At 39.8% G+C, this 16544-nt stretch overlaps 1 protein-coding gene across 6 annotated transcripts in view; it reads left to right on the top strand.

The window, feature by feature from the left end:
• Nucleotides 1-14058, top strand: part of UIMC1 (ubiquitin interaction motif containing 1) — a 252931-nt gene extending 238873 nt beyond the window's left edge. For 3 of the 6 annotated variants that reach the window (XM_073620475.1, XM_073620476.1, XM_073620477.1), the window contains exons 12-14: nucleotides 197-257; nucleotides 11354-11390; nucleotides 12319-14058. In XM_073620475.1, coding sequence (XP_073476576.1) covers nucleotides 197-257; nucleotides 11354-11390; nucleotides 12319-12514 — 294 coding nt within the window. In that variant the 3' untranslated portion in view covers nucleotides 12515-14058. The remainder of the gene's footprint in view (nucleotides 1-196; nucleotides 258-11353; nucleotides 11391-12318) is intronic. The other 3 variants (XR_012242873.1, XR_012242872.1, XM_073620479.1) reach the window with 3 other exon arrangements.
• The last annotated feature ends 2486 nt before the right edge of the window (nucleotides 14059-16544 follow it).

Below are 16544 nucleotides of genomic sequence, written 5' to 3'. Positions count from 1 at the left end.
TTAAATTTGACAGACATCACACTGCAGTCACATCAGCATAATGATGTGGAGAATTTGCAGCAACAGTGAGCTTTATGCCTGAAACCAATATGGTTGTGGTGTAATTTCATTTGATTTAAGCACCTTGTCAACACATTTGTCAGGTTATATGAACGTTACCTGTTTTTGACAGCTATGTCCCCCACTTCTCTGGCAGGAAACAGAACGAGAAGGCAGACTCCTAACCATGCTGGAGCAGTCAGAGTCCATCTTAACAGGTATATCATGGAGTGGGAGAGATGGTGCATGGCGATTTGTAATGAAATTATGATTGTTGGTTCCACAGAAATGGTTGGTTGGAAAATGCAGTTAATCTATTAATGGGTTTTTCCTGTGCAAAAAAATTACATTTACATACGTATGATGGTGTTCTCTTGAATAATGTATACAGCATAACGCACACTACATAATGTTTACATTTATTTGGTTACATAGTTTAATAAGTAAATTCAATTTACTTACTAAAATGTAGTGGAAGAGTAGTAAACTATTTGGTTCATTTAATTGCTACTACCGTGTTTCCCTGAAAATAAGCCGGGTCTTATATTCATTTTGGCAACAAAAGACACAGTAGGGCTTATTTTCAGGTTAGGTCTTACCATGTAATGTGATGTCTTCTTTTCCCCTCTTCCTCCCTGCCTGTCAGGAATTCCCAGTGTGAGTTAAAATGCTTGTAAAATCCTATAATCCACTCTATTACAGTAGTATATAATGTACAATGTGTGTGTTTCTGTAATATAAATCTGCCAAATACCTTCGTTATAGCGCCGCTCGGTACTTCCGTGACCCACCGGAGCTGTCTTCCCCGCTCCGAGCACTGCAGAGGGGAGACTGTACCGAAGGTATTTGGCACAATTATATTACAGAAACACACACATTGTACATTATATACTCCAGAAATAGAGTGGATTATAAGATTCTACAAGAATTTAAATTAGGGCTTATTTTCAGGGTAGGGCTTATATTGCAGCTCTCCTGGAAAATAACGCTAGGTCTTATTTTCAGGGAAACACGGTACTAATGTCTGGATGCAGTCTACAGTTTATTTTTAATACCATTTTTACATTTGTATGATCAATCCCAGATTTGTTGATGGATTTCTTGTATTTATATAATGCAGCACTTTAAGTTATACATAGAACCTTTCATGTTGCCCCAATGGAGTTTACAGTGTGATGTCCTTATTACAGTCATACAGGTACACACGCGCACCCTCAGTTTGATTACCCAACAGTGAGGGGATTTGGAGTAGCCAGAATCTGGGGAAGCTGTGCATGGCAGCGTCCTGTTTCTCCAGGACAACGCACAAGCTCATACTGCTCACCACACTACGGCTGGGAGGTATTGCCACATCCCCCTTACAGTCCGGACCTTGCTCAGAGTGATTTCCACCTGTTTGGACTCCTAAAAGGGTTCCTCGGAGGTCAGCATTTCAGCACAGATGATAAAGTGAAGAAGGCTGTCCTAGGTTGGTTGGTTCAGGCGTACTGACAATCTTTCTATGCCAAAGCTTTCCAGTCATTAGTTAAACGCTGGTGTAAGTGTATAAATGTAGCAGAGGAGTATGTCGAAAAATAAATACAGTTTGCACTCCTTGAAATTTGTTTTCATTATATAAACTCAAAAGTCCCAGTTTAACTGGAACGCCCTTCAAATTTTTTTTTTTTTAGCAGAGGCCAGATTAAATTTTTTTTATGTCACACGGTATTTGCGCAGTGGTTTTTCAAATGCTGTTTTTTTTTTTTAAACTTTTTAAATGAATTTTAGGCACACAAACACAATATAATACCCGATTTTTTGGTAAAATATAAAAGATGATGTTAAAATTGCGTCTGCCTATGGAATGGCAACAAACTACAGTACTTAAAATTCTCCATAGGCAACGCTTTAAGCCCCTTTACAGGTTGACAATTTAAAGATACCCAGGAGGTCTGGTATTAGAATTATCGCTCTCACTCTGACGTTCACGACAATACCTCACAAGTATGGTGCGATCACTGTTTACATATGCGTGTGAGACTTATGTATGCGTTTGCGCGGGGGGGGGGGGGGGGACACTTGATTTTTTTTACATTTTAATAATAATTTTATCCAAAGTTTTTTTTTTTTTTGTTAACTTTATTGCTCTCACAAGGGATGAACATCATCCTTTGTGACAGCACGGGCCATGACAGGCATTCTTTATGGAGGAATCTGGGGTCTATGCCAGAACCTGGGGTCTATGTCCAATGCCAGAGGAGAGATTTGGGGTTTAATAGAAAGGCGGTGGCGGGAGAGGGGGACCCCCTTCCGCCACCCAATGTACAACTATGCATCCAGAAAGACTAGATAACGAATATAGTGCCACATATTTAAAGCAACCTGGCCACCTAAACAAAGTTGATGAAATATCACATTAGCATAAGTATTCAGAGTTTGCAACCAGACTTGACATTTAGTTTAGGTGCCTCCTATTTTTCTTAAACCTTGCTGAGAATTTTCTACTCCTTGATTGGAGTCCACCTGTGTAAAATACGTAACTTGATTGGACATTATTTGGAAAGGCACACACCTCTCTGTAAAAGGCCTCACAGTTGACAATGCATACTATATCAGAGCAAAAGCCATGATGTCAAAGGAATTGCCAGCAGAGACAGAATTGTTGCAAGTCTTAGATCTGGGAAAGGTTGCTAGCTTTCCTGCATTTTTCTGCTGCAGCATGTAGCTTTCATGACTTTTACTTAATAAAGGCAACATATTAATTTAAGTGCGGCTGTCCAGGACTTTCTCTAATTACTTTGTTGTACAAGCATTGCCGGCACCTATTGCTTCCAGCATGGAGGAGATGTTTGCTTTCGATCGGCCTTCCTAGAGCAGTGATAATTTTCTCATTATTTGTGACTGAGCTTGAGAGGATTTCAAAGAATAGCAAAAAATCCTCCAATCCAGGTGTGCAAAGTTTGTCGCATCATATCCAAAAAGACTCAAGGCTGTAATTGCTGCCAAAGGTGCTTCAACAAAGTACTGAGTAAAGGATCTGAATACCTAAGTACACATAATATTTAAGTTTTTTCTTTTTAATAAATTCAGATATTTCTAAAATTCTGTTTTTACTTTGTCATTATGGGGTACTGAGTGTAGATCAGGGGTAGACAACCTTACAGAGGTGGAGATTTACCTGAACAACATGGGAGAAGTCAAAGATCACCAGGCACATTGTCGCCCAGTATCACCTCCTCACACCTGATTTAAACTTCTAATTGCTGTGCTACCGTGTTGCCATTGTGTGCATTGGACGGCAATCATTGGTTTAAATCAGGTGGCCTCACCACCTGTCAAATACGCTGATCGCTTTTCAGAGGATCAACAGTGCCTGCTGTACTTGTAAATTAACCCTTAGTTGCATTTAGTAGCGACACTCTTGGGGCTCGTTCACATGTAAAGTTGGGGGTGGTTGAGTCCCGGTTTTACCGCTCCCAACCCCAATTTGGTGTACACGTTGCAGCAGGAATTAAGCCCCCTGTTGCTTTTGGTGGGTGGAACCGCCTGCCAATCGCAACCCATTTAAGTAAATGGGGCCACTCTGCAAACACCCCACAACTTCATGCTTCTGAGGGGTCCAAGGGGTTAAACCTGGCGGTGAGAAAGCAACACACCGCTGCTATTATGCCCAGTGTATTGCTTCACATTGACCTGAAGATTTCGTCTTTCCTGCTGCTAGCCTCACTCTGGAGACCGCTATTCAGGATAAGAGGTGGAGTTGGTGTTACAGGAGCCAGTACTACAGAGGAGGCATTGGCCTATGCGGCTCTTGCTTTCTACTACAGCTCCAACATTACAAGTAGTCCCTCTGCATTGCATTCTGTTTGATGCTCTGGAATGGCAGTTCAGCAAGCCCAGACCACGTTTTTCCAGTCACCTGTCCGTGATCTACTGGTTGCTGACCCCTGGTATAGATTAATGAGAAAAAAAATGAATATAAAGAACTGTAGCATCAGGCTGCAACATAACACATTTTTAAAAAAGTGAAGGGGGTCTAAATACTTTGGGAATGCACTGTATAACCCATGTGAAAGAACAAAGCCAACTATTTCCGGGGCTAAATCCCGCAAGCCCTTTCACTGTACCAGGGGTTCTGAGTGTGATAGGCCATCAAGCGATAAATAACAGCATACTGCAAACTGTAAAGACTAAAACTTTGAACATAAATATGGATTATTTTAATGTAAATAAAGCTTAATGGCTATTCTTTCATTCCTTCGAGAAAGATGAGAAAAATGTCTCAGTCCACCAGGGAAATGTACTATAATTTAATGAAAACATCCTGGAGTGCTGAGCATTGTAATGGATGTTTAAGATGGCTGGGTTTTCTTTCTTTCCCCTTGAGACCTTTTAATTTTGTTGCTCATTTTAGTTTAAACCAGACACTGTCATTTTGTGCTACTTGTGTTGTTTTTGTAGACCCTTGACCACAAGAATGTAGTAGAACCTCACTCATTACTAGCTATATAATTTCCCCAGTGAATGCTTGTTAATGAAAATCATTTTCACAGACTTTTCCTTCATTTATATTGAGGGGAAACAAGGACATAGCAGAGTTAGCCACTGTCATTACAAAAACAGTGTTTGGAAACCTGGCTTTTATTATTCAGTTGTCACAGAGCACAACGATGAAATGGAATATAATAGGGGACAGCTTTGAACTGAACAGCCATCATAAGCAACAGATTTTACAAATGAATTTCAAAATTTAGGAAACTGCTCTAATCCTGTAAGCATGCTTATTGACAACTTGCAGAACTTCAGTCAAGCATTGTGATTTGGGGGCCTCAATAATCAGAATATAGATATTACTTGATGACACTCCCACACAGAGCATTTCTGTGTACGGCCCACTGTACTTTTCTCAAGACTGTTAAGACATCATCTGACAGATAAAGGCTATTTGACTATTGATTTTTAGAATGTTATGCAATTGTAAAATGTTATCCAACCATCTGCACATTTGGATAATTTTGCTGTGTGAATATTCTCAGATCTTTTAGTAAATTAGCTTCAAACTGTAACAAGGGCAGACTTTTTGGGGTAAAGAGTACTTATTACAGTAGTTTCTGCATTGTGTCAACAATTAAGCACATTTTTACTTGCCTTCTATCCATCCAGACCTATTTAGATGAAGAGTTTGTGTCACTTGGCTCAATAAGTGCTTTTGGCAACACCATTGCTGAAGTACAGCCACCCTAAGGTGCATGCAAAAACCTGTTTGTTTTCAGACTAATCCTGGATCCTTTGTAGAGCTAAACATAAATGGCAACTGTTCAAATTTATGAACTAGCTTTAGAGCATGGTGCATTAAAAAAAAATTGCACAGCCAAATCACTTCGTAAAGAAAATAGTTTGCTGGGGCCAGCTTGGGTCTTAAGTACAGGCCGTACCCAGGGCATCCACTTCTTCCTACATTTAGATTAAGCTTTGTCTTCTCATTACAATAAACATCAACCCTGCCTTCCAGCTATCAAATGCCAGAAATCTGAATGACAGGAGGTGGTCATAAGCTGTAAAGGTGAATGCCTGTGTGCAGACTGTATTTAGGGTACAAGGGAGCTGCACAGGCATTTGAAGACCAGCGGTCTGTTACCACTTTTGTCAGTGTGCTACTCTGTACTATATGTGCTCAGTGCAGAATGGGTGCTGGTTATTCTTTCGATTTATTAAAGCCGTGTTTCAAAAAAGTAATATCATTTCAAGTAATCTTGATTTTTCTACAAACCAAATTCCAAAAAAGTTAGAATGCTGTGTACAATCTACATAAAAACAGAATGCACTGATTTACATATCTCATAAACCCATATTTTATTCACAATAGAAAATATATCAAATGTATATAATAAACTAAGAAAATGTAATGTAATTTTGAAATTGATGGCAGCAACACGTCTCAAAAAAAGTTGGAACAGGGCAACGAAAAGCTGGAAAAATTGTTGATAAATTTGAGAATAATGTTCCTCAATGTAAAATTGCAAAGACTTTAAATATATCATAATCCAAAGTACATAATTTCAAAAGATTCACAGAATCTAGAGAATTCTTGCAAGGAACAAGGCCAAAGTGCAATATTGGATGCCTGTGATCTTCGAGCCCTCAGATGGCACTAAATGAACCACTTTAGCCCTGGAAGAATTTACCCCCTTCCTGACCAGGCCATTTTTTGCGATACAGCGCTGCGTCGCTTTAACTGACAATTGTGCGTTCGTGCGACGCTGTACCCAAACAAAATTTACGTCCTTTTTCCCCACAAATAGAGCTTTCTTTTGGTGGAATTTGATCACCTCTGCATTTTTTATTTTTTTCGCTATAAACAAAAAAAATCAGACTATTTAAAAAAAAAAAAAAAAATATTTTTTACTTTTTGCTATAATAACTATCCCCAAAAAATATATTAAAAAAACAGATTTCTTCATCAGTTTAGGCCAATATGTATTCTTGTACATATTTTTGGTAAAAAAAAAAAAAAAACGCAATAAGCGTCTTTACTAGTAATAGCAGCGATCTGCGATTTTTATTGGGACTGCGACATTGCGGCGGACAGATTAGACACTTTTCACACTATTTTGGGACCATTGACATTTATACAGCAATCAGAGCTATAAATAGCCATTGATTATTGTATAAATGTCACTGGCAGGGAAGGGGTTAATGCTAGGGGCGATCAAGGGGTTAAATGTGTGTCCTATGGAGTGATTTTAACTGGGGGGGGATGGGACTGCCTGGGGGAGGAGACCGATCATTATTCCTAAGCAGTAGGAACAACAGATCGCTCTTCTCACCCCTGACAGAACGCAGATCTGTCTGTTTACATTGACAGATCTCCGGTCTCTCCTTCTCAGGAACAATCACGGGTAGCCGAAGGCCAAGCGCACGGGCTCCTACGGGCGGCACGCGGGCGCCCGCCCTATACTCCTTAAAGCGCCCGCCATACAGTTGCGGCGATTCGCACAGGAGTGCTATTCTGCCACCGTCAGTTGGCAGGTGGTTGGCAAGCGGTTAAAAACAGGCATAATTTGTGATACCCATCACTGCATGGGCTCAGGAGTACTCCTAAAAATCACTCTGTGAACACAGTTCGCCATGCCAAAAAAGCAAGTTATAGCTCTATCATGCAAAGAAGCCATATCCGAACATGATCCAGAAACGCTGCCGTCTTTTCTGGACTAAAGCTCATTTAAAATGATCTGTTGCAAAGTGGAAAACTGTTTTGCTGTCAGACAAATCAAAATTTTACATTCTTTTTGGCAACCATGAGTGCCGCATCCTCTGGGCTTAAGAGGAGAGGGACTTTCCGGCTTGCTATCAGCACTCAGAAGCCTGCATCTCTGATTGTATGGGGTGCATTAGTGCATATGGAAAGGCACCATCAATGCTGAAAGATATATCCAGGTTTTATAGCTGCATATACCCCCATCCAGACAACGTTTTTTTCAGGGAAGGCCTTGCATATTTCAGCATGTTCTGCATCTATGACAACAACATAGCTTCATATTAGAAGAGTCCTGGTGCTTAACTGGCCTGCCTACAGTCCAGACCTTTCACCAAAGGAAAATATTTGCCATGTCTTAAAGTGAAAAATACGACAAAGAAGCCCAGGACTGTTGAGCCGTTAGAATCCTATATCAGACAAGAAGGGGCAACATTCCTCTCCCAAAGCGCCAACTGGACGCCCCAATTCCTAGATGTTTACAGACTGTTAACCACTTGCCGCCCACAGTACTTGTGGATGGGGCTCATCAGTGTATGGCACTCTCGATTTCACCTTCCTCCAAAACACGCTTTTGGAAGTTAAAAGAAAGCCTACAGACACAAAGTTCTGGAGGAGGTAACCAGAGAATTCAATTTTTATTTCCAGACGAATGACCAATCAGACTGCGACCTGTGGGAGGCTCACTAAACGGTAATCAGAGGTTTACTGATTAAACACGGCTCACGGATTTAAAAGGAATGTGAAAAACAGTTGGCCCTGCTTCTTACCAGAATCCAAAAACAAACATGCTCCCGCACCCTCTCTAGAGTCCACAAACTGTGGACTTACTACAGTATAAGGCCAAAGTATCCCTGCAATTCTGTCGTAAATTAGGATATGAATCAGGCAATAAATGTGGGAGGACGCTGGCTAGATCAGTCAGAGACCATAAGTTAACCATGTGCATATCCCAAGTCAGGTCCCCAAATGGCCCCAAAGCTGTCTTACCCAAGCAGATTGCACAGGAGTCCAGGGACTTCTACTCCACTCTATATAATTTACCAGATCGGTCACCTCCGCAAACTTCATTGAAGGACTACATTTCCTCGTCCCAGCTCCCTAAGCGCCCCTCTGACATCCAGGGGGAACTAGAGTCCCCCATAACGTTAGAGGAACTCCAGCAAGCGGTAGGTGGAATGAAACCGGGGAAAACCGACCTCTTGTGGCAGCTACAGACCCTCCTAAACATTGACCTCAAGCTATTTACGAAGATCTTAGCAACTCATTTAGCACAACAGTTACAAGGAATAGTCCATCTAGACCAAGTGGGATTTATGCCAGGGATAATACAGCCAAAGTACTTATCCTGATTTACATAGCCTCCATGACTCACACACCCTGTGTCTTTCTTAGCACAGATGCTGAGAAAGCATTTGATTGTGTAAACTGGACATTTATGATCTTGGTTCTCTGCCATATAGGATTTTGAAACAACATGATACAATAGATTACTAAATTTTATCCCAATCCGACAGCCTAAGTCAAAACCAACGGAATCCTCTCAGACCCTTTCTTCATTAGGAATAGAACAAGACAGGGATACCTATTATCCCCCCTTTTCTTCCCCCTATTCTTGGAACCATTTCTCTGCAAAATCCGCTAAAACCCAGACATTACGGGGTTATCCGTTGGCAATATCCAACATAAAATCCCAGCGTATGCTGGTGACCTTCTTTTTTCTTTTGACAAATCCTGCAGTGTCACTCCCCTACCTTCTCTGAGAATTTGAGCTATATGGGGCATTCTCCAATTTGAAAATAAATTTTGATAAGTCAGAAGCCATGGGAATCGAGGTCGCCCCTACTCTTTTTGCATCTTTAAAATCCAGCTTTAAGTTTATATGGACAAATTGCGTTAAAATGCTTGGGCACCTATATCCCCTGCAAGTTAGCATGCACCTGCGAACTTAATTTTTCACCTTTGCTGACTAAAACTCGCATCTTGTTAGAGAGTTGGCATAAAGGATTGCGCTCATGGTTTGCAAGGTGCAACCTCTTAAAAATGTGTATCCTTCCAAAATATCTCTTATTCAGTCCTACCAATAAAGCTACCTTCTCACTACTTTAAGCAAGTGCACTCCCTTTTCATTAAATTCATTTGGGCACACAAAAAACCTCGCCTTCCCCGATGACAACTTTCACTTCCCAAACAATATGATGGATTGGCGCTGCCTGATGTCCAGAAATATTATCAGGCTACCCACTTTGGCAGATTCATTGACTGGCGCCGGCATTATAACGCTAAACTTTGGGCGCAACTAGAACAGTCTCAAACGGACATCACGTTAAAAGGCACCTTGTGGTGTTTCGATAACTTACCACCGATTATTAAAAGCACTCCCCCTGTTAGGCACCACACTTTATATCTGTTCAGGAACCATCTTTTAAGCTTCCCTCTCTACCCATGACTCCCCCCTATTCCCAATCTTAGGGAATCCAGTATTCTCCCCTGGCCTTTGATCCCCTGTATTTAAGACCCTACTGCAATTGGGTCAGGATCAAGCTTCCCATTTTCTAGAATCGGACCATTGGCCCTCTATAACGTCGCTGAGGAGTGACACTGGCCCCTTCAAGCGTCCTTTTTGGAATGCTCTACAACTACACCATTTTCTATACTCCATCCCAAACCCCCAGTGATCTAACCATCGCTTAACATCTTTTGAAGACTACTGTTCGAAGGATGGGACTCTGACGCAGGTACTGTCTAAAACTTATAATTTACTGAATACTCCCTCTGACCAACCACATCTACCATTCATGCAAAAATGAGTTAAACCGTTCATTTACATCAACCCAACAACACATTCTTAGATTCTCATTGAAGTCGTCAATATGTACAAAAATTCAGGAGACCAACTATAAAATTTTGATAAGGTGGTGTCATGCCCCTCATTTTGTTACACAAGTACTGTCATACTGCTGACCGATGTTGGAGATGCCAGGTAGACAGAGGAACGCTACTCCATATATTTTGGTCCTGCCCCAAATTGAAGCACTTTTGGACATTAGTCCGAAACATTGCTCAAAAATTTACAGAGCACAAGATTCCTGATGATCCTGCTTTCTTCCTACTACACGTTTCCACGATCCCCACAAGACACTATATAAAAAATTGATTATACAACACTTCTTAAATGCTGCTAAGTCCTGTATTCCTCTATTTTGGAAAAAACAAATGCCACCAACTATCGCAAGTTGGCTTCACAAAGTAGAGGACATAAATAAAATGGAAGACTTGATACTGATGCACAGCATAAGCGTGAAAAGTACTCTAAGACCTGGAGGCTCTGGAATCTATACATTCTGAAGAAGGTACGGCCCTATTCGGATCATAAATTATTATTCACAGGACGTTTGGATTGAACACCTTTGGGATCCACTGCATTCTAAAACCTCCCCCCCCCCCCCAATCTCTTTTCTCCATCTCTTTTTTTTTTTTCTCCTTTCTTTTCTTGACCTATTTAATTCTGTCTCCACTTTTGTCTCTGAAAAAAGGAAAAGGGATTGGGCAGTCCCATGCCTTTTGCCTTACTTTTCACTGTTTTATCTCCAGCAAAATAAAATAAGGAAACCTTCATTGCACATACCATTTATTGTTACCTATATGGAACTTTGATACCTCAGCACATTGTTTATATTGTTGATGTTGTGTCTGGGCTCTGCCCTTTCTGGGCTTTAATAAAAATGATATTTGAAAAAAAGAAGAGGGAATGCTACACTATGGAAAACATGGCCCTGTCCCAACTTTTTGAGATGTGTTGCTGCCATCAATTTTAAAATTGCCTAATTTGTTTTCCTAAAATGGTACATTTTCTTAGTTTAAGCATTTGATATGTTTATTTGATATATTATTTTCTATTGTGAATAAAATGTGGGTTTATGAGTGTCCCATTTTTTTTTGGAATGGGGGTTGCAAACTATGCTATTAGTTTTCATTTGTATGGTATGTTAGACAAAGGTTTTACTAATTTGATAAAGTTGTTTATATACTTATCAATTACTTTTTAATAAAAAAAATATTTTTCCTCTTTTTTTGTAGATGAAAACAATAGTGCCTTAGACTTTTCAGGTATGAGGTTAGTAAGCAGTATTTTTAACACTTATTGTTTCTTGGTCTTGGAATGTTTTTTCTCGAATCAATTTTTTTTTCTGTAATTCAAATGTTTTTCTGATTTTTGAGGAGAACCCGTACTGTGTTGCCAATAATTATGATAATTGCTGCTAATTTCCAGCAACACGTAGCCCATAACTTTCATAATGCCAGCAGCAAGTAATTTTCCTCTGAAATTATTGAAAAAATGACTATATTGCAGCTTCTGTTTTCTAAGATGTAGGAGTTATATATGCAGACATCGGCTGTGGAAGCTTATTAAGCACCTTTGTGGTTCCTGCCTTGTTGAACTCTGTTAATAAACGAGCATTGTCAGGCAGGTTTTTTAATATTTATTACAGACAATGTTTCGGCTAGTGTAGTGTATTGCTAAGCTATATGGTTCAGTGTATTATTTTTGAGAGCAGAACTGGCAAAATATTAGGAATGTGTGTCATGGGATGATTTTTGTTGACCTAAGGCAGGCTAGTCAAGGATTGATCCAGCCTTGACTAAACATATTACTTTAATGATTATTGGTTGGTAACACAGCATTTTTTTGGTGGGTAATATAACGATAACTACACTGAACCTCAGTTATAAAAGTTTCTAAGTTACGACTTGCCTCAGGCAAGTCTATTTTGCCCAAAATCAAGCAGTCAGATTCTATTTGTAAAATATATGTAGTGTGAACAAAAGAAGCCCATTAGTATTCTTTATTTTTTTTATTTTTTTTTAGTGCTTCATTAGTAAGGTTTGGCCCCATCTTGAATGAACTATAGCCATAGATATTTTCAATAAGGTTTATGTTTGTGCCAGATTATTAACTTCCTTAAGGTCCCCAGTTATATATCTCTATTTGTGACTAATTTCATGAAGACTTATAAGTAACATTTCTGCATTTTTCTATTTAGCCCTCCTAGAGAAGAGCAAGCTGGTAGTTTCAGTTCAAGTCATCTGTCCATTAGTGATTCACCTATAAGATCATTTGTGTCCATCTCGGAGATTAAAGATTGCCTGGTAGACTTCAAGAAGCAGTTAAGCCGTCCACCTAAACATCAGCCAAACAAAAAAAGACCTCAGCACAGAGGGAAGAGAAGAAGGATGTGAATTTTCAAGCCTGGAACAAAGTCCACCTGTCTTTTTGTAGGAAATTATATGATGAGGTGACTTTAAAGTGGAAGTCTCACCAAAACTTTCTCTTTTATACCACATAGATTGGGGAAAATTCAATACCTCTGTCAGGTTTTTACTGCTCTCTGTATCCCCATTAGGGATATTTCCTTACCATTGCCTCACAATGGTAGTGATCATAGATACAGGAACTGAGTGGAAATCTCCCCAATGACAATAACAACCTGAGAGAGGTTCTAACCCTTATTAAAAACTAATAAATGATTTGGATGGGGTTAAACATTAAAACCCTACTTCTGTACTTCTGTACAAAGATTCTGTCCCTGATTCGTCCCTGAAACAGAGAACAGGGACAGACAGCGTTGCTGTGCAATCCGCGGCCGGTTTATGTGTGAACCGAGCCTGAGATCCTTCAGGTGGCTATTTGAGCTGCAGTTAGTACACACATTTTTTTCTATTGTTTTTTCATAGGTCTTTTTCTTCGTTGCTATGTTCCTCCTCACTCTGACTGCTTTTGGACTTCCCAAGAGTCTAAGAATTCCAGTGTCCCATAATAGATTAGAAATAAATGTAAAAAAATAAAATAGTTTTCACTATAAACACGGAAGGGAGGGACTCAAGTTCCTCCCCTTGGTGTTTTGGTACTACTTTGATGTTGTAGGCAGGGTTATCCTTTGCTGTCCGTTCGTTTTTTTTGTTTTTGTTTTTTTTTGCCAGTGTCTGTTTTTTCTGTATGGCACCTTATAACCTAACAATATAGAAATTCCCGTGTCCCTCAATGGACTCCATGAAAAGGATTTTACAGTGAGTACAAAGGTTTATTATCTCAGATTGGCTTCCAACGCGTCCAGGAGACATGGGTGGCTCAAAATCCCACAAGAATGCTTTCTTGTAATAGGCTAGCATGCATTCTTGTATATTAATTGTCCAGCTCTCCCTTGAGGCATGTTAAGTTCATCTGGAAGTGTCCACAGCTGGACTGGGGTATATTTTATTTTGTTTTGTACTTTATAGCTATTTTTAAACCATTTGATTTTGGAATGTGTGTGGTGGTGGGGAAGGGGGTTCTGTGACTAAAGTAGATCTTTTGCTTTAATATCTCTGTGATGCAATAAATTATCAGAAATGTAGGTCTTTCTGTAAGCAGATTACATGATTTATGATTCCAGTAACAAATATTTAGATCTATGTGGAACATACTTATCTGTACAGGAGAATTATTTCCATCTTGTAATATATGTGTATGTATGTATGTGTATATATATATATATATATATATATATATATATATATAATTTCTGTTTTTCTTAGAGCCATGTAAGAAAGTTATGAGCTTTCAGACCTTAGTCAAGTATTCTATGCTTTTTTTTAAAGTGCCTTGATATGTATATATGTAATATATATAGTGTTGTTTTATTTTTATTGTCAACCTGGAATTATATTGTCACATACATTTTTTACATTTATGACATTGTATAGAAGTAAGTAAAATACAATTAAACACCAGCTGTTTCATTTCAGCACTGTCTGAATTATTTTTTGCATCAGAGGAATCTGATTGGGGAAAGGTTGGGCACATTCAGACCTTTTTGCTTCATATCTGTTTTATGAGATATACAGTGCTCAGCATAAATGAGTACACCCCAACAGCTTAGTCAGAAAACCTTTACTTTCCTTTCAGAATCAACATTTTTTATGGGGCACTATAATACAAAACACTCCTACAAATGTGGACTATTGATTGCAAACAAGATATGTTCATTTGCACACGCAAAAATGAATACACCCCAATGAAAGTCTTAGAAGCAAAGCTAAATTTTAGACAACAAAATCCTAATGAAAGTGTTTGTAGCTCTGGGGCTGAATTACTCTGCCAGCCCCTCTTGTATTGAGCTGTAACACACTGTGTAAGTGTATAGGGAAAATTAAGCTTTTACAGTTGTATGCAAAAGTTTAGGAACCACTGACAATTTCCATGATTGTCATTTATAAATATTTGGGTGTTTGGATCAGCAATTTAATTTTGATCTATCAAATAAATGAAGGACACAGTAATATTTCAGTAGTGAAATGAGGTTTATTGGATTAACAGAAAATGCGCAATATGCATCAAAACGAAATTAGACGGGTGAATAAATTTGGGCACCCCAACAGAAAAATCACATCAATATTTAGTAGAGCCTCCTTTAGCAGAAATAACAGCATCTAGAACAGGGGTCTTCAAACTATGGCCCTCCAGTTGTTCAGGAACTACAATTCCCATCATGCCTAGTCATGTCTGTGAATGTCAGAGTTTTACAATGCCTCATGGGAAGTTTAGTTCTGCAACAGCTGGAGGGCCGTAGTTGAAGATCCCTGCTCTAGATGCTTCCTATAGCCTGTAATGAGTGTCTGGATTCTGGATGAATGTATTTTGGACCATTCCTCAAAACAAAACATCTCCAGTTCAGTTAGGTTTGATGGTTGCCGAGCATGGACAGCCCGCTTCAAATCACCCCACAGATGTTCAATGACCAAATGAAATTGCTGATCCAAACACCCAAATATTTATAAATGACAATCATGAAAATTGTCAGGGGTTCCTAAACTTTTGCATACAACTGTAAACACCATTTTTGCAGATATATTTAGGCCGGTCACGTGACTTCTGGCCGCTGTTCTACTCCAATCCAGGGCTACAGCAGGAGGAGCCGAGATCTCTGACGTCAGCCAGGAGGTCACGTGACCATTGTGCTGGCCGCTCAGCTCCTCCCACTGTGGCCCTTAGATGGGGCAGAGAGAGGTGGGAGTCACCTGACCGCTTTGAAGATATCTGCAAAAATGGTATTTAGAAGCTTCATTTTACACATACACAGTGTTTTGTAGCTCAATACAAGAGAGGGTCTGGCAGTATTTTTTTTTTAATGTTTAAATGAATACTAATAGCGGCAGGAGGGGAGGGGCAGCTCACACTGACACACACAGAGCTGACAGACAGGGAGAGAGGACAAAAGAGCTGCGGATGATGGAGGCACGTAAACTGACCACGGTGTCAGGGCTCAGCAGCCATGATATACCATGGTCGGTTTACATAGGGGTGGGCAGAAACTGGCAGGATGAGCCAGGTATTTCAAGGAACAGGGTTCATTTTTTAACAAGAATTCAACTATAGGTGAGTCTAATTATTTATTAAACAGGTGTCCAGCAGATAGTTGATTATAAAAGGGGCGTTACTTAACAAAGAAAACCCCTTCCCATTTCATGCTGTCAGCAATGACACCACATGAAAGAGAAATGTCACAAGGCCTAAGAATGAAAATCATTTCTTTACGAGAAAGGTGACGGCTGCAAGAAGATCAGCAAAGCTTTACCCAATAATCAGAATACTGTAGCAAAAGTGATACAAAAATTTACCAAAGATGGAACTGCAACCATCTCACAGACGTCCAGACCGTCCACGGAAGAACATCTTGACAGGAGCGTCTTCTGATGAAAAGGGTTGAAGAAAATCGCCATGCAAGTTCACTGCAGTTGGCTAAAGAAGTAGAAAGCCAAACTGGGGTAGTTGTTACCCGTGACACAATACAGCGTACACTGCAGAGGAATGGCATGCTTGGGTGTCGTCCACAAAGGAAAGCCTCTCCTAAAGCCCATGCACAAAAAAGCCCGCCTAGAATTTGCCAGGGCCCATGCTGAAAAATAAGTCTATTGGGACTCTGTACTCTTGAGTGATGAGACCAAGATAAATGTTTTTGGAACTGATGGCTTGTACAAAACTGTGCAAAGAAAAATGCATGGTGCCTACAGTGAAACATAGTGGTGGTTGTGCCCTTCTGTGGGGCTGCATTAATTCTGCTGGGGTCGGGGAGCTAAATTTCATTAATGCTATCATGAATTCATAGATGTACTGCTGTATGTTGAAAGAGAAGATGCTACCATCACTCTGTGCACTTGGTCATCATGCACTTTTCCAACATGACAATGATCCAAAACACACATCTAAGGCCAGTGTTACATTTCTGAAGAA

This window comes from Aquarana catesbeiana, linkage group LG03 (genome assembly GCF_042186555.1).
Source record: "Aquarana catesbeiana isolate 2022-GZ linkage group LG03, ASM4218655v1, whole genome shotgun sequence".
Taxonomy (NCBI): Eukaryota; Metazoa; Chordata; class Amphibia; order Anura; family Ranidae; genus Aquarana; species Aquarana catesbeiana.
This window is presented reverse-complemented; position numbering and strand designations above follow the sequence as displayed.